Here is a 22,700-nt window from a genome sequence, read left to right on the forward strand (position 1 = left end):
GAGGGGTGGACGGTGGTCACGCGCCCAGGAGCGGGGACGACACGCCCCCTGCCGGTCCCGAGGGAGAGGCGCCGCCGCGACTCGAGCTGCGAAGTTGGCGTTCCTCGTTTCACCTTCCTCTCGACTCGCCCCTGCTTTTCCCACGGCGCCATCCTTTGAACGCTGCAGCAGCCAGTACTAGTAATTTTGACTTTCTAAAGGCTTGACAAGATTAAGTGAAGTACGAAACGTTTGATAAAATTCTGTTTGCCAAAAGCAAACTGAATTTCCTGGTCTCACAGATACTGCACTCATCTGTCCTCCACACTTTCGCAGCGGGGCACTACATGTCTGTAGAGAATTTTAGCTAGCTGGGATTAAACATTATATAAGTTACATTATCTCGCAGTTCTTATCACAAAATGTTTATCGCAAAACCAGTTTGGTTAAACCTCTTAAGATCATTCCACCTCAAAATGACTCTGGGCTAAAATCTCACATGTGGCCATTCTCAGGTTTCACAAGGGAGACCTGCAGGAAACCAGCCAAAGGCGCTGATGCAGAAGTCTCTGCAGCTATCATTTTAAAAAAATGTAGATGATTCTCCCTACCCCCGACGCCCATGCCCCAATGCAGGTTGGTTGATAAGCATACATCTCAAAAAAAAGTGGGGAAGAGTAAACTGGATGGGACAAGCTGTGTTTATTATAGTCTAGGGCTTATAAAAAGAGATTGGAAAACACTTGGAATTGGAACACAATTTAAACAGCATACACTGGTAAATGCAGCATATCAGTGGCTACAAGGGGGAACGCCTGTGGATGTACGGCTGGAGTACACATCTCTAGGGGAAGATGTTCAACAGGAAGGCTTTCCTGTTGCGCATGAGAACCCGTGGCTGGAAGCACACCCCAATGCTGACTCCCATCAGGGTAGCTGATACCTGTATCCAACTCAAGCAAATCCAGTCCCAAGGAAGACGGGGCACGCCTCGGCAGAACGTAAGACACACACAGAGTCACCAGGAATCACTGAGACCCATTTTGCCATGTTAAAGAGAAAATAAAAGGAAGGAAAAAGGAATCAGCATTCTCAAGAGGTCGATCTGCACACACTGCTTGTTCCCATCAGCCGTGTCAAGCACATCTTAGCAATTTACAGAACAGTGTTGACGTGAAGGCATGGCCAGGAGGTTCAATGATAAAAAGTCAAATTAGAAGCTAATTAGCAGGCTTTTTTACTCCAGAAGTGAAGGAGTGTGCTGCCCTCTAGTGGGTTATGGCAGAGGAAGCCGATGCAGCTCTGGGCTACCTGGGGAATCTACTGGCTTTCCCTATTCCTAAAGAGAGCAATTGTGGCCCTGGCGGTTCCACAGCTGAGGATGCCTGGAACTGTTTAACAATTTCCGTCTCCAGGGCAGCAATGCATATAGTGTAGCCTGAGTGTATGGAAATCCCATTTACTACGGGATGGCGTTTCTGAGATATTGTTGGTCAAATCTTGACTTCAGCACAATTGTTGGTTTGTTTTGCCCAACTTTCTATGAGGATGTTCTAACTCCAATCTGAGCTTTGATTTGAAAGGTTCATAAGAAATTCAGCTGGAGTGATAACATGGTCATATTGGTACTTTAAAACTGTGTTTATTTGGGAAAAAAAATTCCTAAAAGAAGAAAGTCGTATCAGCACCTGCCAGAATAACTCCAGCCCACTGCCCACATTTAGGCCAGAGGATTCCCATTTGGGGCCACGGCCAAATTTGCAAAAGATGCTGAGCACAAATCAAGTTTTTAACAATGCCTTAATCCCAAGAGATTACACTGGGAGGCCACAGTGTTTCCACCACCTAGAAGTTCAGGCTTCCAGCCTCTTCCAGATCCTTAAGCTTCAGGGAGAGAAGAGGAGGAAATCCCTCCAGACCCAAGTCCAGGGCAAGAGAAGATGCTTTCCTGTTACTGTTCCCCAGGGACAATCATCTTTGCAAAGGAATAATGTTGCAGCTGGAAGAAAAAAAGAAATGGGAAAGTGTAAGTTTGGTGGCTTCTTTCAGGAAGATCAGGTGAGCCCTTCCAAGCTTTTCTTCTACATTCTTTAATGCTTTTAAAGCAAATGCCCAGTTAATGAAAGAACCAGAGAAGTGAGGGCTCCATCCACCTCCATCCCTGCAACCTCATTCCCACCACGAGTATTTATCGTGAGTTTCTACAGGCAATCTGGGGATTCCCATCATTTCCCAATGATCCACCTCCTCGTTCCCCTCATCCCCGCAGCTTATGACTAACGAACACTCAAGTACCATTGCCGTGTGAATGAAACAGATACTTTACCCGAGCAGTCCTTTTCCCGCCCAGCGTGTGGGGACAAGTCTAAGCTGGTGTTTCTCTCCTCTGCGGATCACTGTCACAGTCAGGGGCTTCTGAAAGGAAAATAAGCTCATATCTTCAACCCCCTTAGTACTCAGAGATTCAGGCTAAAATGCTGAGATACTGTTTTTTGCCCAACAGATTGGTAAGGATGCTTATTTATTTATTTTCTCCCAAAGCCCCCAGTACATAGTTGTGTATTTTTCGTTGTGGGTCCTTCTAGTTGTGGCATGTGGGATGCTACCTCAGCACGGCCTGATGAGTGGTGTCATGTCCTCACCCAGGATCTGAACCAGTGAAACCCTGGGCTGCCAAGGCGGAGTGCATGAACTTAACCACTCGGCTATGGGGCCAGCCCCTTAGGATGCTTATCTTAAGCATAATCCTGCAGTTGGTGAGAGTGTGGGGGACATGGCACTCGGGGCAGCGACTGGGGCTGCAAATCAGTACCATATGTGGAGAAACACATCTGTCTCCCACCCCCAAGAAAAAAATCTTTAATAGGTGCATACAAGATACATTATTCAAAAGTACAAGGTGATATACAAACAAAGTGTTCATTCAAGGAGTGTTTATAAATTCAAAAACTGAAAACACCCAAAATATCCCTGAATAAAGTATTGTTCAAATATAATCTAGTGCATGAAGCAGTTTTAGTAAAAAAAAAAAAAAAAAACAGCAAAGTATGAACCTATTTGAATATATGTTCTAAAAGGACATATGTGTTGCTTGGTGCCTACAAAGTTTTCTGGAAGATATACAAAAAAACTGTTAACAGTGAGTGATTACTTCTAGAGAGAGGCACTAGTAGTTTGGGGAAGAGAAGAAGACATTAACTTTTATATCTTTCTGTACTATTAATTTTTTTTTACTAAGTGTATGTATTACTTTAAAAAAATTAAAGTAGGTAGAATACATACCAAAGAAAATTACAAATTAAAACAACATGCATCAAAGTTTAAAACTTTTGTGCATCAAAGGGCACTATCAACACAGTGAAAAAGCAACCCACAAAATGGGAGAAAATATCTGCAAATCATGTATCTGATAAGGGACTAATATCCAGAATATATAAAGAACTCCTACAACTCAACAACAAAAAACCAACCTGATTGAGAAATGAGCAAAGAACATGAATAGACGTTTCTCAAAAAAAGATAAACAAATGGCCAAAAAGCACATGAAAAGATGCTCCACATCACTAATCACTAGAGAAATACAAATCAAAACCACAATTAGATATCACCTCACACCCATTAGGATGGCTACTATCAAAAAACAAAAAATAACGAGTTGGTGAGGATGTGGAGAAATTGTAACCTATGTGCACTGCTGGTGGCATTGTAAAATGGTGCAGCTGCTGTGCCAAACCATATGGCTATTCCTCAAAAAACTGAAAATAGAACTACCACATAAACCTGGATTAAGCATCTGGGCACATACCCCAAGAATTGAAAGTAGGGACTCGAACAGATATTTGCACACCCATGTTCACAACAGCATTATTCACGATAGCCAAAAGGTGGAAGCAACCCAAGTGGCCATCAACGGATTCACAGATAAACAAAATATGGTATATAAATACACTGGAATATTATTCAGCCTTAACAAGGAAGGATATTCTAACACACGTGATAACATGGAAGGACCACGAAGACCTTGTGCTAAGCGAAATGCACCAGTCACAAAAAGACAAACATTGTATTATTCCACTTATAAGGGCTATCTAGAGCAGTCAAATTCATAGAAACACAAAGTAGAGCAGTGCTTGCCAGAGGCTTAGGAGAATGGGAATGGGTTAGTGTTTAGTGGGTAAAGACTTTCAGTTCGAGAAGATGAAAAAGTTCTGGAGATGGATGGTGGGGAAGCTGACAGAACAATGTGAATGTACTTAATGCCACAAAATTGTACACTTAAAAATGGTTAAAACAGTCAATTTTATGTATATTTACCACAATTAAAAAAAATTATGGCAGATTATCAATGTAATCTCTGAATCTGAAAAAATAAAATAAAACTTGAAGAAAAAACAAAGAAGATGCCATTTTTCACCTAGACTGTCAAAGAATAAAAGATGGACAATAACACAGTCGGGGAGGAGTCAAGAAATCAGCACTCACATACACTACTTGAGAGAATGTGAACTGATGCAAGCTTTTTGGAGGACACCTTGACGACATCTATTAAATCTGTCCGTGTGCAATGACTTTGAGCCAGTAATTCCACTTCTAGATATCCCTCGGACAGAAACCCTCACACAAGACAAAAGTATTCACTACACCATTGTTTGTGATGGCCAAAGACTGGAAACGGCCTACATGTCCAGAGTGGGGGGCTGGTTAAGTAAAAGAGGACAAACCAAGCATGGACATGATGACAATATATGTGTCCTGACATCAAAATCTCTTCGAACGGGAGGGCCGGCCTCATGGCCAAGTGGTTAAGTTCACACGCTCGGCTTCGGCGGCCCAGGGTTTTGCCAGTTTGGATCCTGGGCACAGACATGGCACTGCTCATCAAGCCATGCTGAGACGGCATCCCACATGCCACAACTAGAAGGACCCACAACTAAAAAGTATGCAACTATATATGGGGGGGTGTTGGGGAGAAAAAGGAAAAATTTTAAAAATCTTAAAAAAAAAAAATCCCTTCAAAAGGGGAAAAATCCAGAACAGTATATAGAGTAGGTCTTCTTTTTCAAAAAGCAACTACTATAGACACACACACCCACACCGAGGAAACATATGAGGGATACACTGATGTGTTTCCAGTTCTGGAAATGATACCTCTGGGCAAGCTAGAAACCCAGGGGCCATCTTTGACACAGTCCGTCATATTAAAGCCTGTCTATTTTACGTCCTATATGTCTCTCTGATTTGCCCATTCGTCAAATCCACTATCATCTCTTGACCAGGCTGCTAAAACTCTGTCAGCCCTCCAAATAGTTCTCTACCTAGCATCCAGAGAAATCTTTTCAAGACACAAAGCTGCTTACATCTGTTACTCTCAGGCTTGAAAGTGGACATGGCTCCCTACTGCTCCTCAGGAAAAAAGAACAAAATCCTCACTAGGGACCACAAGGCCTTGGGTGGTCTCGCCCATGCCAAGCTCTCGGCCTAGCCTCCTCCCCTCTCCCCACTCTTCCTTGCTCTGGGCTCCAACCAGCCTTCTCCGGTCCTCCCATCTCAGGGCCATGACCGTGCTGGATGGCTCCACTCCCTGCCAGTCTCCCCCGCCTTGATAAACTTCTATACACTTACGGGTTGGGTTGTGCCCTCAGGAACATTCTCCTTCAACCCCAAACTAAATCAGGACCCCATGATTTGCTCTCCTAGCCTCCTTGAACTTTTCCTTCAGAACATTCCTCAGAGTTCCTCAGAGTGTATAATTACGTATCTCTGATTATTTGATTAATGCTTGACTTCCTCCCCAAAGTGCTCCCAAGGCAAGGGCCTTCCCTCTGTCTTGCTGCGCACTACAGTGCCAGCATCCAGCCCCACACTCAAACACAGCAGGGAGGGTCCTAAGGGAGGGAGAGACCCAGGACTTTTATTCTTAAATACTTTTGCACTGTATGATTTTTTTACACTAAACATGCATTGTTTGCATTACTGAGATAGAATTCACATACGATAAAATTCACCAAAGTATACAATTCAGTGGGTTTTAGTATATTCAAAGATTTTTACAACCATCACCCCTAATTCCAGAACATTTCATCACCCCAAAAGAAATCCCATATCCATTAGGAGTCACTCCCCATTCCCTCCTCCCCCTAGCACCCAGCACCCACCCATCTTCTTTCTACCTTTATGGATCTGCCTATCTGGACATCTCACATAAAAGGAATTCTAAAATATGTGGCCCTTTGTGTCTGACTTCTTTCACTTAGCACAAATCCTTTCAAGGTCTGTCCATGTTACAGCATATCAGTACACCATTCCTTTTTATGGCTGAATAAACTATGCATTATTTTTATAATAAAGACAGTTTTTTAAAATTTAGGGTTTTTTTCCTTTGAAAGTATAAGCATTTGATTCAGAAACTCACCTTTAAAAAGTTATTTAAAAAAATACTTATTTACAAGAGTGCTAATCTCCAGGTTTCCATAAAATTGGAAACTACCTAAATATCTAACAACAGAATGCTGTGGGGTTTTTTAAATTCACAGAACAATGGAAACCTGGATCCTTAATTCTCACGCTGGGCTCTGGTTCCAGAAGGACCCAGGGCCCTGAGGGGTGAGTCCTCCCACACCCTCCAGCCCGCTCCCAGCTCAGCTGGTATCTGATATATTGGAACTCCCCATGAAATTTCATTTGAAGAAAAGGTTCTGTTGCTAAAAAATGTTGAACAACTATTTTTGTAAAGAAGGATTTATAGACCTATAAAGAGCCTACAAATATATTAAACTAGAAAAGGCAGATTAAAACCCAGTAGTTATTATCAGTAATCACCAAAAACTGGAAATAACCTAAATGTCCCTCCCTGGCAAATGGATAAAGAATCTGGGGTTCGTCTACCCAGTGGAGCACTACTCAGCAATAAAAGGAATGAACTCCGGCACACAGAGGAACCTCAGATGTATGATGCTCAGTGAAAGAAGCCAGACTTAAAGGGCTATGTACTGGGCGGTTCCATTTGTACGACATTCTGGCAAACGTAAGACTATAGTGATGGAGCACAGATCAGAGGCTGTCTGGGGTGGGGGTGGGGGTGGGAGAAGAGGTTAACTACAAAATGATATGAGGCCATTTTGGGGGGGGATGATGGAACTGCTCTGTATCTTCGTTATGGGGCTGGTTACCTGACTATATATACATTTGTCAAAATTCACAGGAGTGTACACTGAAACGGGTGAATTTCGATGTGGGTAAATTACACCTTAATAAAACAACCAGTAGCTATGTAGTATGCTGGTATTTGAACAGACTGTCCCTGGAAAGACACACGGCTGGAAAGCGGCTGCCTCTGGAGGAGAGGAAATAGACTTGAAGGAGAGGAGAGGGAGGTGTCATTATATGTTCTCTGGTTCTGTTTTTACCATGTGTATGTTTTACCTCTTCCAGGAGAAAAAAGATACATTTACAAAACAAACCACTAACAATGAGCCCAGACAATTATAATATTTAAAAGTACATGCATCAAGGTACACAAGAGACATGAGTAAACCATAATACACTAGAAAGCTGGGGGGGGGTGGGCGGGAAGGAGTGAAAACAGACTTTGGATAAACAGAAGAGAATGAAGCTACATCTGCACCACCTTTAGAAGACTCAAGAAAATGATGTTGGAACAGTAAAGTGATAACAAAGGTACAACACCCAAGGACAAAGAAATAAAATGGGAAAGGAGACTGCAGATGAGCAATGAGAGATAAGCAAAACGAAAAGCTTAAAGAAACTGAAGCAGAGAAAATAGAAACTCTGTGTGGTGGTTTTAGAATATGTCCATAAATTCTTTGATATTCCTTCCTTCAAGAGGTAAAGCCTAAGTACACTCTGACATCAGTATTAAAAGGATCTTTTCGGACACCATGTCTTCTCAGACAAGGGAAACAATAGAAAGAATAAACAAATGGGACTTCATCAGACTAAAGAGCTTCTTCAAGGCAAGGGAAAACAGGATTGAAACAAAAGAACAACCCACTAACTGGGAAAAAATATTTGCGAGTAATACATCTGACAAAGGCTTAATATCCATAATATATAAAGAACTCACACAACTCAACAACAAAAAATTAAACAACTTGATCAAAAAATGGGCAGGAGAGGGGGCTGGCCCCGTGGCCGAGTGGTTAAGTTTGCTTGCTCCGCTGCAGGCGGCCCAGTGTTTCGTTGGTTCAAATCCTGGGCACGGACGTGGCACTGCTCATCAAACCACGCTGAGGCAGCGTCCCACATGCCACAACTAGAAGGACCCACAACGAAGAATATACAACTATATACCGGGGGGCTTTGGGGAGAAGAAGGAAAAAAATAAAATCTTTAAAAAAAAAAAAAATGGGCAGGAGACATGAACAGACATTTCTCCAAAGAAGATATATGGATGGCCAATAGGCACACGAAAAGATGTTCATCATCGCTGATCAACAGGGAAATGCAAATCAAAACTACACTAAGATATCACCTTACACCCATTAGAATGACAAAAATAACTAAAACAAATAGTAACAAATGTTGGAGAGGTTGTGGAGAAAAAGGAACCCTCATATACTGCTGGTGGGAATGCAAACTGGTGCAGCCACTATGGAAAACAGCATGGAGATTCCTCAAAAAACTAAAAATAGAACTACCATACGATCCAGCCATCCCACTACTGGGTATCTATCCAAAGAGCTTGAGGTCAGCAATCCCAAAAGTCCTATGCACCCCAATGTTCATTGCAGCATTATTTACAATAGCCAAGACGTGGAAGCAACCTAAGTGCCCATCAACAGATGAGTGGATAAAGATGTGGTATATATACACAATGTAATACTACTCAGCCATAAAAAAGAACAAAATCATTCCATTTGTAACAACATGGATGGACCTTGAAGGAATTATGCTAAGTGAAATAAGCCAGATAGAGAAGGACAATCTCTGTATGACTCCACTCATATGAGGAATTTAAACATGTGGACAAGAGAACAGATTAGTGGCTACGAGGGGAAAGGGGGGGGTGGGGGGGGGGCACAAAGGGGGGAAGGGTTGCACCTACAACACGACTGACAGACAACAATGTACAACTGAAATTTCGCAAGATTGTAACCTATCATTAACTCAATAAAAAATTTAAAAAAAAAAGAAGTAAAGCCTAATTCCCTTCCCTCTGAGCGTGGGATGGACTTAGTGAATCACTTCTAAGGAACAGAATAAAGTAGAAGTGACAGTATGCATCTTCAGGGACTGGGTCAAGGAAGGCGCTGCTGCCTCCTCTCTGCTCTCTCAGATGGCTGACTCTGGGGAAGGCCAGCCGCCATGCTGTGAGGGCACTCAAGCGCCCACATGATGAGGAACTGAAGCTTCCTGCCAACACACATGTGAGCGGGGCGTCTCGGAAGCAGATTTTATAACCTCTGTCAAGTCCCTCACATGACTGTACCCTCTGCCAACATCCTGAGTACAACCTCATGAGAGACCCTAAGCCAGAAACACCCAGCCTGGAGGCCCAACCCTCAGAAATTTTGAGAAATACTGTTTGTTGTTTCAAGCTCCTAAGTTTTGGGGGTATTTTACTCACCAACAGACAACTAATACACTCTTTATGGCAAGAGGTTAAAAGGAAGCTGACCAAGAACAAATGGATTTGTTCCAGGGAACCTCAGAAAGGCTCAGAACAAACAGACCAATGTAACAGAATAAAGAATCTCACAAATAAGAATTATATAACAGAGGTGGCAATATAATGAGTGGGTAAAGCATTAACGTCACCAAATGGTACTGGGACAACTACTATCTAACTGGGGGAAAAAAAGTTTGGTGCCCTACTTCACACTATCCACAAAACTTAATTCCAGATGAGGTATATACTCAAGAGAAATGAAAACAAATATCCAAACACTTGTAGATAAATGTTCATAGAAGTAATATTCATAATAGCCAAAACGTGTACACAACCCAAATATTCATGAACTGATGAATGGATCGATAAAATGTGGCATAGCCATACAATGGGATATTATTGGGCCACAACAAAGGAATGAAGCACTGACACATGCTGTAACATGGATGGACCTTGAAAATATTACGCCAAGTAAAACAAGTCACAAAATTTCACATATTCATGATCCCGTTTATACAAAATGTCCAGAATAAGCCATTCCATAGAGACAGAAAGTAAGTTAGTGGTTGCCAGAGGTTGGTGGATGTGGGGGGGACGGGGAGTGATTGCTAATGGGTACAAGGTTTCTTTTAGAGGTGATGAGAATGTTCTAAAATTGACTGTGGTGATGGATGCACAACTCTACGAATATACTAAAACCCACTGAATTATGTATGTACTTTAAATGGGTGAACTATATGGTATGTGAATTATACCTCAATAAAACTGTTCTAAAAATAATAATAAAGATAAATTGCAGATGGATTAAAGAAAAACTAAAAACAAAACAATAAAAGCACTAGAAGAACTTCTTTAAGCAGACACAAAATGCAAAAGCCACAAGGCAAGAAACTGATGAATGTGACAAAACCAAAATTTTAAACTTCCATCCAAGCACAGATTTGATGAGGCGTCAGTGCAGAAACGAAGGCCTGCCCTCTAGCAGGGACATGGGCACTGGCCAACTGTCTTTTGGCTCAATGCCTGTCTTCTGATGAGTTACACATGGATGAGCAGCACAGACAAGCAGGAGTTGAATGGACACAAGACAAACCAAGAATTGTGGGTTAACCTGAAGATTTCATTTGGGAACCAAAACTTTAGTAAATAATTTCTCTGAATTTTGAGCCCCATATTTCCCTTGCAAAGTATGGACTTTTGCCAAAAAAGGAACTCTTTTGTTGGGGTTACATTATTGAGAAATGAGCTGACGGGGGCTGGCCCCGTGGCCGAGTGGTTAAGTTCGTGTGCTCCACTTCGGCAGCCCAGGGTTTCGCTGGTTCGAATCCTGGGCGCGGACATGGCACTGCTCATCAGGCCATGCTGAGGCAGCATCCCACATGCCACAACTAGAAGGACCCACAACTAAAAATACACAACTATGTACTCGGGGGGGCTTTGGGAAGGAAAAAGGAAAAAAAAAGGAAAAAAAAAAAGAAATGAGCTGAGTTGATTAGGTGGAAATGTCATTTAATGATGTACTATACCAGAAGCCGGACGACTGCAGCTGATTTTGAATCTCAACTCCTATATTTTTAACAACTGAAATTATCAAAATGCAAAAAGAATCAAGTTCTAATATACTACTGTTTGAATAGTACTACACTACTGTGCATTGCACCATATTTCTTTATTGAAATTCTCAGGTTTGGTTTTGGCAGTGAAGAGCCCTGTAATATCAATAAATTCAATAGGGGCAGCCCTGGAGGCCTTAATAGTTAAGTTCAGTGTGCCCTACTTCAGCAGCCTGGGTTCGCTTCCCAGGCACAGACCTACACCACTTGTCTGTTAGTGACTATGCTGTGGTGGTGGCTCACATACAAAAAAGAGAAATTCTGGCAGTGGATGTTAGCTCAGGGCAAACCTTCCTCAGAGAAAAAAAAAATTCAATAAATATCTAAGTGAATTTAAAAAAACTTTCTAAGGGGCTGGCCTGGGGTTCGAAGGTTCGGATCCCAGGCATGGACCTAGTACCACTCATCAAGCCATGCTGTGGCGGCATCCCACATAAAATAGAGGAAGATTGGCACAGATGTTAGCTCAGTGACAATCTTCCTTACAGGAAAAAAAACTGGGAAAAAATACTAACAATCAACTCAGAGAAACGAAAATACAAACATTAATGAACACACAAAAAAAGATAATCTCACTGGTAATCAAAAAAATACAAATAAAAACAAAATGCCATTTTAGCAAAAAAGTTGAAAGATCAATAATACAGAGTAGGGGCCGACCCCGTGGCCCAGTGGTTGGGTTTGAGCACTCCACTTCTGCAATCCGGGGTTTCGCTGGTTGGGATCCTGGGCACAGACATGGCTCCACTCATTGGGCCATGTTGGGGCAGCATCCCACATAGCACAGCCAGGGGCACTCACAACTGGAATGTACAACTATGTTCTGGGGGGTTTTAGGGAGAAGAATAAATAATAATGATAATAGTAATAATACAGGGTACCATCAATAATATGGTATACTCACGAACTGTTGGCCAGGGTATAAATTAGTAAAACTTTTTCAAATTAGCTATTAAAATTTTAAGTGTGCATACACTAAGAGCACGTAATTCTACTTTCTGGTATCTACCTCAAGTAGAGCACAGTTGCAAACAAGTCCACGCGACTATTCATGCTGGCATAAAACCAGAAATAAGCAAAATGTCTACGGATATCTGTGGATGGACAAACTGCAGTCCATTCATCCACTGGAGTACTCTGCAGCAGTAAAAAAGAGCAAGGTGTGTGCCAAAATGAAAAGATCTCCAAGAAACAGTGTTAAATGAAAACAGGGACAGGAAGTAAGAGAGGGTATTTTAGATAGGGTGGCTGGAAGGGCCTCCTTGAGAAGGTGTCATCTGTATGAGGTAAGGAGGGAAGAAGAGGGAAAAAAGGAAGGAAAAACATTCCAGGCAGAGTGAACAGCAAGCGCAAAGGCCCTGAGCCGGGACGAGGCCTGAGTAATAGCACTCTGAAGGCAGAAAGTCAAAGGCCCCAGCAACATTTCCTGGCCAGATGCCACGTGACCTTCAACTCACCCCCTCACTGTGCTGCACCACGCTGCCAATGTTTTGCAGTGACTGGAAGTTTTGGGTGTTTACAGAGCCAAACTCCACAATTTCGTCATCCACTTGCAGACCCTAAAGAGAGAAAAGAAAATGGAAAACCAGGCTAGAGGTTAAATTTGCTTCTGGTGTTCCTTACCCTTCCATACCCAATTTCACGTCAAGGCCAAGAGTTTGTTTTCTACAGGGGGGAGTGGCAGGCACAAAGCAAAGAGGTCAGGGGTTTAGATAACCTCATGCAGGAAGGCATGGTGGACAACTGGGCCATTTCCCTTTGGGGGTTCCTTCTAGGGTAGATCTAGTAGAAGGTTGTCAAGTCTGCCTGATGTCTGATAAAAATAGGTGGTTGTAGAGGCCTTGAGGAATCCAGGGAAAAGCCAAACGCTGCTCTCGGGGTAGTCCTGACCCAGGTTCAGGGGCAAGAGGCAGAGCAGGCTGGGCCAGCTTCGTTTAGGGGTCAGAAGACAAGTTTGCCTTAGAAGCCCCCAAACAAGCAGCCACAGGCATAAGGCTGACCCAGGACTGGTGTGACCCTTTCATTCTAAGAACACAGACCATGATTCATTCATTCCTTCAACAAATATTCGTCATGCCACATACAGCACTGGGCCAGCTGCCGTGGGTACAGTGGTGAATAAAACGGAGCTTATGTGTAACTTACAGTCCTGTGATTATTACAGACAACTGGTAAGATCTGGATTCAGGACCCAGTTCCATAGCTTAGGAGCTACGTGTCCTGGCACAAGTTCCTTCAGGTCTTTGAGGCTTTTCCCCACGGGTGAAATGGGATAAAGATTAGTACCTACCCCAGAAGGTGGCTGTGTGATTAAATATTAAATACATGACCACCTAAAAACTTGTACATGATGTTCAGAGTAGCATTACTCATAACAGCCAAAAAATGGAAACCAAGATGTCCACTGACTGATGAAGGGATAAAATGAATGTGGTACATCCATGCAATGGAGTACTACTCAGCCATAAAAAGGAATGAACTAAAGATACATGCTCCAACATGGATGAACCTTGAAAACATGATACTAAGTGGAAGAAGCTGGTCATAAATGACCACATATTGTATTATTCCATTTATATGAAATGTCCAAAATAAGCAAATTCAGGGAGACAGAAAGCAGATTGGTGGTTGCCAGGGGCTGGGGGAGATGGGGGGGTTAGGGGGTATAGGCTAAGCCATATAGGGTTTCTTTTTAGCATAATGAAAAGATTCTAAAATCGATTGTGGTGATGAACACATGACTCTGTAAATACACTAAAAGCCATGGAATTAAGACACCTTAAAAGGGTAAATTTTATGTTATGTGAATTCTCTCTCAATAAAGCTGTTTAAAGCTTTTTAAAACACACCAGGGAAGATACATTACTCACTGGGCAACATACCTGGTGCAAAGCAAGGGCTCATAAGTGGCAGCTACTGCTGTCACTCTCATGTCTATTATTCAGTGCCCAGCTAAATGAGCCCCAACAAGGAATCCTCTTCTGCTCTCCTGGGACATTGATCACCTTCTACCTCGTGTCCCAGGTCTCTCCTCAACCAGTTCAGAGGGCAGCAGGGGCTGACTGCTCTCCGAAGCCTCGGCCCCAGCACAGGCTGGGCCCCCTGCAGGCTTCAATCAGTGTTTGAGGAACGAGTAAGTGAAATCAACCTGCAGCCCAGAGACAGAGCGGGTCTGTCTTTGCACAGTCCCCCTCCACCTACGCCCCACAAGGCTACCAGACCCACGGCGCCATCTGGGTGCGGATCTAGGTGGCTGGGCCCTGGCTTACTGCAATGCTGGCAGGGGAGCCAGGGCTGATGCTGTTCACTTTGGCAAAGGCCTGAAGGGGGCTGAGGCCCTCATTCTGGCCCAGGCTGCAGTTCATGGCCTCTTTTTGGGCCTCAGCCATGTCCCGGGCCTGCTTCTCCTTGTCGCGAGCGTGTAGCTGATGCAGGGCCTCCTCCACCTGCTTCATCACCGCCTTGTGATCATTCTGCAAGCCTAGGGGGAAAACACCATATCAGGGGAGAAGGAAGACAGCTGAGGACACAAGCCTCCCACATTCATTCACAAGTATTTAATGAGCACTTATTACATTCCAGACATTGAGCTAGAGGCCGAGGACTAATCTGCGAACAAGAGGGAGAAGCGAGCCTCCTGAAGCTGACAGTCTAGCAAGGAAAACAGCTACAGAACAAGCAGGTCCCATAACATCTGATGACTGCGATGAAGGCCTGCCCAGCCAGGGGCCCTGACCTTGCTAGTCTAGGCGATCAGGGAAGGCTTCCCAAAGGCAGCACGGTTTCAGCTGAGACCCGAAAGGTGAGCACAAGTAAGGAATCGTCCCGCTGAATCCACAGCCACAAACTCAAATGCACAGAAGGAGCAAGCGTGGCGTCCATGCAGATCAGTGAGGCGGGCTGGGTTTGAGGACGGTGTCACTTTTCCCTCACTGCCTCCAGAACAAATGAGCTGGGGATGTTCAGTGTGGGAGAGGTAACAGGGAGAAAAGCTGGAAATGAGGAGTTTCGGGATGAAACCCTCTGATGTTTTCAGTACTGATGGCTACTTCAAACTGTTGTGATGCACTGTGCCAGTCCAATAAGTCACCACCGCAGGCCAGTCCAGCATAGTGGCTAGCATTTTGAGACTTTTTTTAACCTAAAAACCACCTCCTGTACTGCCCTGGATTCCGCACCTTATTCAAGCCAGGTCACTAACACACAGCTCCCTTTGAGGAGTTCCTGAGGCCTGAGCAGACCAGCACTGCCAGCCAGCCCACATCTAGCGTCTGCGGGTCACAGACTTTCAGACTTCCCAGGGGCCTCTGGCCGTGGGACTATGGGCGCGCACGGCTTTCTGACTTGGATCCTCCGCCCCGCCCATTTGGAGCGAAGGCGAGGCCCTCAGGCATTCCGGCAGCCAGTACTCAACCCAGGGAGCAGACAAGAGAAAAGAACCCAGATTTGAATACGTGGAGACGGACAGCTGGGCAGGAAGACTTAAAATGACGGCAGCGTATAACATACTGCCGCCCTCTGACTAGAAAAGAGCCCCAGGCGAAACGCTCCCAGAGGATCCAGAACCTTCGGTGACGCGTGGCACCCAGTAAGTTCTCTAGCTACAGCTGTTGAGTAAATGAATGAATGACTTTATTTACAATATATTGCAATTCTAATCAGAATTTAAAATTTTTTTTCCTTGACAAAACATTTCCAAAGTACAGCCCAAAAAACAAACTTGCAATTGTAACAAATACACCACACTAACGTAAGGTGTTACTAACAGGGGAAACTGGGTACAGAGTATGTGGGACCACTAGTGTTAGTTTCCCAATTTTTCTGTTAATGTAAAACTGTTCTAAAAAATAAAGTCAGGTTTTTGGGGGTTTTTTTGAGGAAGATTGGCCCTAAGCCAACATCTGCCACCAATCCTCCACTTTTTGCTGAGGAAGACCGGCCCTGAGCTAACATCTGTGCCCATCTTCCTCTACTTTATATGTGGGACGCCTACCACAGCATGGCTTGATGAGCAGTGCTTACGTCTGTACCGGGGATCCAAACCGGCAAACCCTGGGCCACTGAAGTAGAACGTGCGAACTTAACTGCTGTGCTACTGGGCCGGTCCCAATTAGTTTTCAATAATAAAATAAACTTGCAAGAATAGTTTTTCAAAAGAAGACCAATAAGAAGGAACTGGTCAACCAGATTCTTAAGTACATTACGGTCATTAAGACAGTATGATATTAGCACCCACAGGGACAGACCAACAGAACAGGGCAAAAGGCCCAGAAAGAGACTTAAGCATGTCTCCAGATTTAATATGTAATACTGCTAGCATTTCGAATTAACGGAGAAAGAATAGACTATTTAATAAATGTTGTTAGAACATCGGGCTAACCACTTGAAAAAAATAAAGTCAATGCCTTCCCTCACACTGTGGGTTAGGGCTCCTCAAATTTCCCCCAGAATTCTCTTAACTGGGGAAGCAAGTGGGCTACATCCCTGGGGAGTTGAAGAGTTTAGCCAAAAGCCCCAAATTTCCCTCCAGTCTGATCATCTTAACATGGTTTTTCCCTACCCCTGATCTTCCTATTAACATAAAAATGGCATGCTTCTTTCCCCAAAACCCCCCGGGAAAAATGATGCTCTAAGAAGTTCTATGATCATATTGTGGCTCTGAGGAACCTTTGGCATCTGAAGCTGTATCCCACCCGAGGGTTACTTGTACCTCCACTGAGAAACAGGGGCTTAACCCAAAACACGCTGCAGGTGGACTCAAGATTCAAATAGGCAAAACAGAAGTCGTTCAGTGAACAATGGGCCGATAAATTCCCTTCTAATATGATTTTGGGTAGAGAGCGCTTGTTGCACACCTGTGGCAGGGTGAATAATGGTCCCCAAAGATGTTCATGTCCTAATACCCAGAACCTGTGAATATGTGACTTTACATGGCAAAAGGGAGTTTGCAGACGTGATTAAATTAAGGACCCTGAGACGGGGAGATTATCCTGAATTATCCAAATGGTGGGCCCAATGTAATCACAAGGGTGCTTATAAGTGAAAGAGGGAGGCAGGAGAGAAAGAGGTAGGAGGACAGAATCAGAAGTTGGAGAGACACAACTGCTGGCTTTGAAGATGGAAGGGGCCACAAGCTAAGGAATGTGGGCAGCCTCTAGAAACTGGAAAAAACAAGGAAATGGGTTCTTCCCCAGAGCCTCCAGAAGGAACACCACCCTGCTGACACCTTGATCTTAGCCCAGTGAGACCCACTTGGACATGTCATCTCCAGAACTGTAAATAAATTTGTGATGTTTTAAGCCACTAAGTATGTGGTGACTGGTTACAGGAGAAACAGAAAACTAATACACTCCTCAACCTTTGCTCTCTCTCTGTTCCTTGATGATTAATAAATACATACATATGTACAGACACAAATAAGAGATTTTAGTTAGGATAGTAACATGTCCATCACCCCATCATGGAAGACATTCCCAATGTTTCTTAAAGGCAGAAGAGCCTATGAGGGGGAAGCAGAAATTGATGCAGGGGGCGGGGGTGGGACTTGAAGGACAGATCCTCAAATGCAGGGGTGCTGGTGGCATAAGATCTCTTGTCCTTCCTGTCTTCTTCCTTCTTTCTTCCTGCCTGGCACATGGACGTGGGGACCCTGAAGATGGATGACATGTCCTAAGGATGGCAGAGCCTGGGTTTCTGATGGCCAGCCCCGCACTGCCTTCCTGAAATGTCTTTCCTGAGGGACTGAGCTCTTTTATGTTTGAGTGACCATAGTCAGGTCACTATCATTAACAGCTAAATAAATTTCCTAACACATAACTGATTTGATTAGGATTTAAGCAATATTTTATTTGGGTTTCTGTTGTTATCACAATAAAGTTTCTACAGTGAAGTAAAGTTCTTAAAAACAAAATGAAACCATACATATAGAACCCTAGAGTCTAACACATTCCCTTCATTCTCTGTCCACCAATGGGGACAATGAGATACTCCCAGCAAGGCAGCAGAGAGGGAAGCAGATAATACAGAGTATTGGCGATTTCATCTGCGTGCCTTTACTATCTCCTGCTATAAGGCAGGGAACGTTCCCAACGAGGTCACTCACAGACAATGTTGTGCCTTGCAGTTCGGACTTGGTACAGGTCCACGTCTGACCGGGGGTAGCCCTCGCAGTCCACCAGCGGCTCGTTCATCCCAATGCCTTTTTGCTGGAGGGGAGAAACATGGTTAAAAAGCTTCCACAGGTGTGAAGTCCTCAAGACCTTTTTCCTCAGACTATCTTTCTTCACAGTCCTAATAAAGGCGAAAGTAAGGAAAACTACTGCATGTTCACCACTTAGCATAGACCAGGTACTTTACCCACATCCTCTCACAACTACCTTCTGAGGTGGGCATTATTTTTTTAACTAATTTTTAATAACACAAGTAATACATGATTCATTCATCTTTCTTTTTTTTTGTTGAGGAAGATTGGCCCTGAGCTAAAATCTGTTGCCAATCTCCCTCTTTTTGCTTGAGGAAAATTCACCCTGAGTTAACAGCTGTGTCAATCTCCCTTTATTTTTTGCTTGTGGGATGCCACCACAGCATGGCCTGATGAGCAGTGTGTAAGTCCACGCCCAGGATCCAAACCTGCAAACCCTGGGCTGCTGAAGTACAGTGCGCGAACTTAACCACTATGCCACCAGGCCAGCCCCAACATGAATCATTCTTCTTTTTTGAAGTTAGAACAATGCAGATAAACCTAAGAACTCCTTTGAGGGTCAACCCCAAGGCCAGCCTCTTCCTCGACTCCTCCAAACTCTCCTTCCTACAGGCAGCTGACACCTAGCTGGTGGCCTTGGAAGCTGGAGGGGAGTGAAAGCCGCAAAGAGCAGCCAGCTGTGGCAGGACTGTGGTTCTTCTGAAAATAAAAGGAGATCTCTAAGGGCTTTCAAAGAAGCTTTTCCTCCCAGGCAGGATACACTCATATCATCAGTTGCTTCCAGGGAGAGGAGTGGGGTGGCTAGGGGACAGGGGAGGGAGAGAGCCTTTCCATTTTATATCCTTCTGCAGACTTTGACTCTTGACCACGGGAATGTATTCCCTGTTCAAAACAGTACATTTGTTGTAACATTTTGAAGTCTTCTCCCACATAAGTCAGGGCACGGTGCACAAAACACGTCATACGACGCAGAGGAGGGATTCTGCAGTCAGACTAGGACGTGAACCTCAGTTCTGCCGTGCACGTTCTGGGCGCCCTTGGTTAAGACCTTCACCTCTCCGCCTCAACTTCCTCAATTACAACATGGGAATAATGGCACTCAGCTCCCTTCACACCTATTTCAAGCATTAATGAGTTGACCCATGTAGAGTGCCTAGCACAGTGCCAGGCAGATTCACAGGGGAGCAAACAGTGGGCCGCAAAAGATATGTCCAAGTCCTAACCCCCAGAACCTGTGAATGTGACCTTATTTGGAAAAAGGCTCTTTGCAGATGTAATTAAGTTAAGGATCTGAAGATGAGATCATTCTGGATTTAAGCTGAGTCCTAAATCCAATGACCGATATCCTTATACCAGAAGGGAGAGGGAGCTTTGGGACAGAGAGAAGGCGGCCATGTGAAGACAGAGACAGAGTCTGGAGTTATGGAGCTGAAGCCAAGGATGGCTGGCAGCCACCAGAAACTAGGAGAAAGGCAGGGAAGGGATTCTCCTTCAGAGCCTCCAGAAGGAAGCAATCCTGCCAACTCCTGGATTTCGGACTTGTTCCCTCCACAACTGTGAGAAGAAAGTTCTGCTGTTTTAAGCTACCTGGTTTGCAGCAATCTGTTCCAGCAGCCCCAGAAATTAACACACAGAGAAAGTCATAAATGATGGTTGTAATTATAAGTCAGCACAGAGACAAGGTGCCTAGTGTACACAGGCATCGGGAGGAACGATTCCATTCACTTCTCTCCCTTTCTCTCCGGAAGCCTCTGGGTTATACTACTGTTTCTTGCTAGCGGGAAAGGGTCGCATATACTCCCTTAACACAGGACTCGCTGCATATACTGCACAAATGTGCCAGGGGCTAAACATCTGTATCTGCCTCCTGCCTCTCCACAAGCACGAAGAGTTAAGTGGCCTTTTCGAATCAATACCACCTAAGACACTGCTTTCCCAAGTTAGGACCCACACCGCTGGCAGCTCACACACAGGGCATCAAACCACCGTGAATCTAAAATACTTCTTCCATTTCTACCTATCTTCAATCCTTCAATAACCAAGGAGAAAGTCTATCTGGTGCTAGTCTTTATATCACACCTCCAGATCACCTGCTATCTCTGGGTCCTCCCATTTTGTTCTCTTTAAAGATTGGGACCTGAGCTAACATCTGTTGCCTATCTTCTTTTTCCTTCTTCTTCTCCTCAAAGCCCCCCAGAACACAGTTGTATATTCTGGTTGTAGGTCCTTCTGGTTGTGCTATGTGGGACACCACCTTAACATGGCGTGATGAGTGGTGCCATGTCTGCGCCCAGGATCCAAACCAGTGAAACCCAGGGCCGCCGAGGCAAAGCACAGGAACTTAACCACTCAGCCACAAGTCCGACCCCTCCCATTTTGTTTTTAACAGATTGGAAACATAATGCACATACTATATAATCCAGCCATTTAAAGTGTACAATTTAATGGTTTTTAGAAAATCCTCAGAGTTGTGCAACCACAATTGACTTTAGAACATTTTCACCACCCTCCCGAAAGAAACCCCGGAGCCACTTGCAGTCACTCTCATTCCCCCTCCCTCAGGCCCTAGGAACCTTAATCTACTTTCTGTTTATGGATTTGCCTATTCTGGACATTTCATATAAATGGAATCATAAAATACGTGGTCTTTTGTGATTAATTTCTTTCACTTAGCACCGTGCTTTCAAGGTTCATGCACATTGTAGCACGTCAGTACTTCATTCCTTTTTATTGAATAATATTCCACTGGATGGATAAACCACATTGTATTTAGCCATTCAGCAGTTGATGGAAATTTGGATGGATCACTTTGACAGGCATTTTGACCTTATATTTAAGGGAAGAGATTCTCACTTTTTCACATGCTGTGGAATAAAATTTCCCTTCAAAACAAATTTACTTAAGTAAAAAAATGGGTCAACTTAAAGAAAACTATCAAGGGAATAACAGTACAGGAGGTATATGGAGACAGCACCCTGCTTGTGGTAGAAAACAACTACAGTTTGATGAACTGCTGGCACAATGCTTGACAGCACAGGTTCTGGATTCAACAGGCCTGAGATGTGAATCCCACTTTGTGACTTCCCTTTCTGGGCTTCAGGGTGACACAGCAATTTCACAGGGTAGTGGTGAGCTTGTCAGGATACAACACACATAAACCAGCACCCCTCAGGCATACGGTCAGCACCTAGTAAAATGGTACCCTGGCCTCCATGATACTCATCCTACTCCCATCACCTAAACTGCATTCCATCCGCCCTATATAGGATGTAATTAACTTGCTTTTCCTCTGCAAATTGATTTGCGGTTTTACACTAGGTGGCTTAAGAAAAAGTGTATCACTTTTGGAGCCAGACAGACCTGGGAACCAGCCTGACGACTGCCATCTCCTACCTACACGACCCTAGGCAAGGGTTTGTGCCACTCTGGGCCTCGGTTTGCTCCCTATACAATAAGGATAACGAGCGTGACTTGTCACTCAAAGCTCGATCCTTAGACCAGTAGCATCAGCATCGTTGGGAATTTGCTAGCAAGGCAGCATCTGCTCCCGCACGCCCCGCCTCCCATCAGAATCTGAATTCTAACAAGATCCCCAGGTGACTCGCGTACACATTAAAGTTTAAGAAACTCCGACATAAAGTGGGTAGCAAAGCACAGACCATCTGATCAACATTCAACAAGGAGTGAAGATGGTGGTGATTCTCCCCCTGGCACCGCAAAATCAGCTGTCACCTGAAGCAGGTTTAAAGTTAAGTGATGCCTCTCTTTCCCCATCCCCAAAATGGGGCAAGTATCAGAACTCACCTCAAAGGTCGCTGCGAGAATTAAATGAGCTAACTAACGTAAAGCACTGAAAACCGCGCCAGCCCACAGCAAGCACTCCATAAACGCTTGCTAGAATGTCAACTCGAATTGTTCTTTATTAACGTTATTTGCCTCACTGCCGGCTGCCGACAGAGGCCGCAGCTGCGGCGCCGCGGGCCTCCCAGGGAGGGGGAGATCCACAGCGGCGAGCTCAAGCGGAGGCCTCAGGGCCCCACCCCCGCCCGAGCCCCGAGCCCCGAGCCCACACTCACGCTCTCCAGCACTTCATAATTGGCCTTGATCTGCGCCTCGATCTCCTCCTTGCGCCGTATTAGCTCCTGGATGTCGCTGACAGTCGCCCCGCCGACCTGCGGGGAGCCTCCGCTCTGCCCAGCTTCCTTCTCCGACATCATGGACCTCGGCTCCGGATCCCGGACACCCGGGTTCCCGGCTGCGGACGCCCAAGAAGACCGTG

At 44.5% G+C, this 22,700-nt stretch overlaps 1 protein-coding gene across 1 annotated transcript; it reads right to left on the reverse strand.

Annotated features, from left to right (window-relative positions):
- Nucleotides 1-1,596: 1,596 nt before the first annotated feature.
- PSMD9 (proteasome 26S subunit, non-ATPase 9) lies at nt 1,597-22,700 on the reverse strand. Its single transcript, XM_046641394.1, has 6 exons — nt 22,498-22,700; nt 18,323-18,425; nt 14,490-14,701; nt 12,678-12,779; nt 2,306-2,394; nt 1,597-1,978 (listed from the first exon to the last, which is right to left on the reverse strand). Exons 1-6 carry the CDS (start codon nt 22,636-22,638, stop codon nt 1,951-1,953), a joined length of 675 nt encoding a protein of 224 aa, XP_046497350.1. The 5' UTR covers nt 22,639-22,700; the 3' UTR covers nt 1,597-1,950.

The sequence above is a fragment of the Equus quagga genome, chromosome 15 (genome assembly GCF_021613505.1).
Source record: "Equus quagga isolate Etosha38 chromosome 15, UCLA_HA_Equagga_1.0, whole genome shotgun sequence".
NCBI classification, from domain to species: Eukaryota; Metazoa; Chordata; class Mammalia; order Perissodactyla; family Equidae; genus Equus; species Equus quagga.

What these genes read in the sequence shown, in the direction of transcription:
- PSMD9 (XM_046641394.1), bottom strand. Translation starts at nt 22,638, where the DNA reads ATGATGTCGGAGAAGGAAGCTGGGCAGAGCGGAGGCTCCCCGCAGGTC. An exon ending in ATTATGAAGTGCTGGAGAGC is followed by an intron (nt 18,426 to 22,497) that starts GTGAGTGTGGGC and finishes TCTCCCCTCCAG; the next exon opens with CAAAAAGGCATTGGGATGAA. An exon ending in TGGTGCAGCACAGTGAGGGG is followed by an intron (nt 2,395 to 12,677) that starts GTGAGTTGAAGG and finishes TTTTCCTTTCAG; the next exon opens with AAGCCCCTGACTGTGACAGT.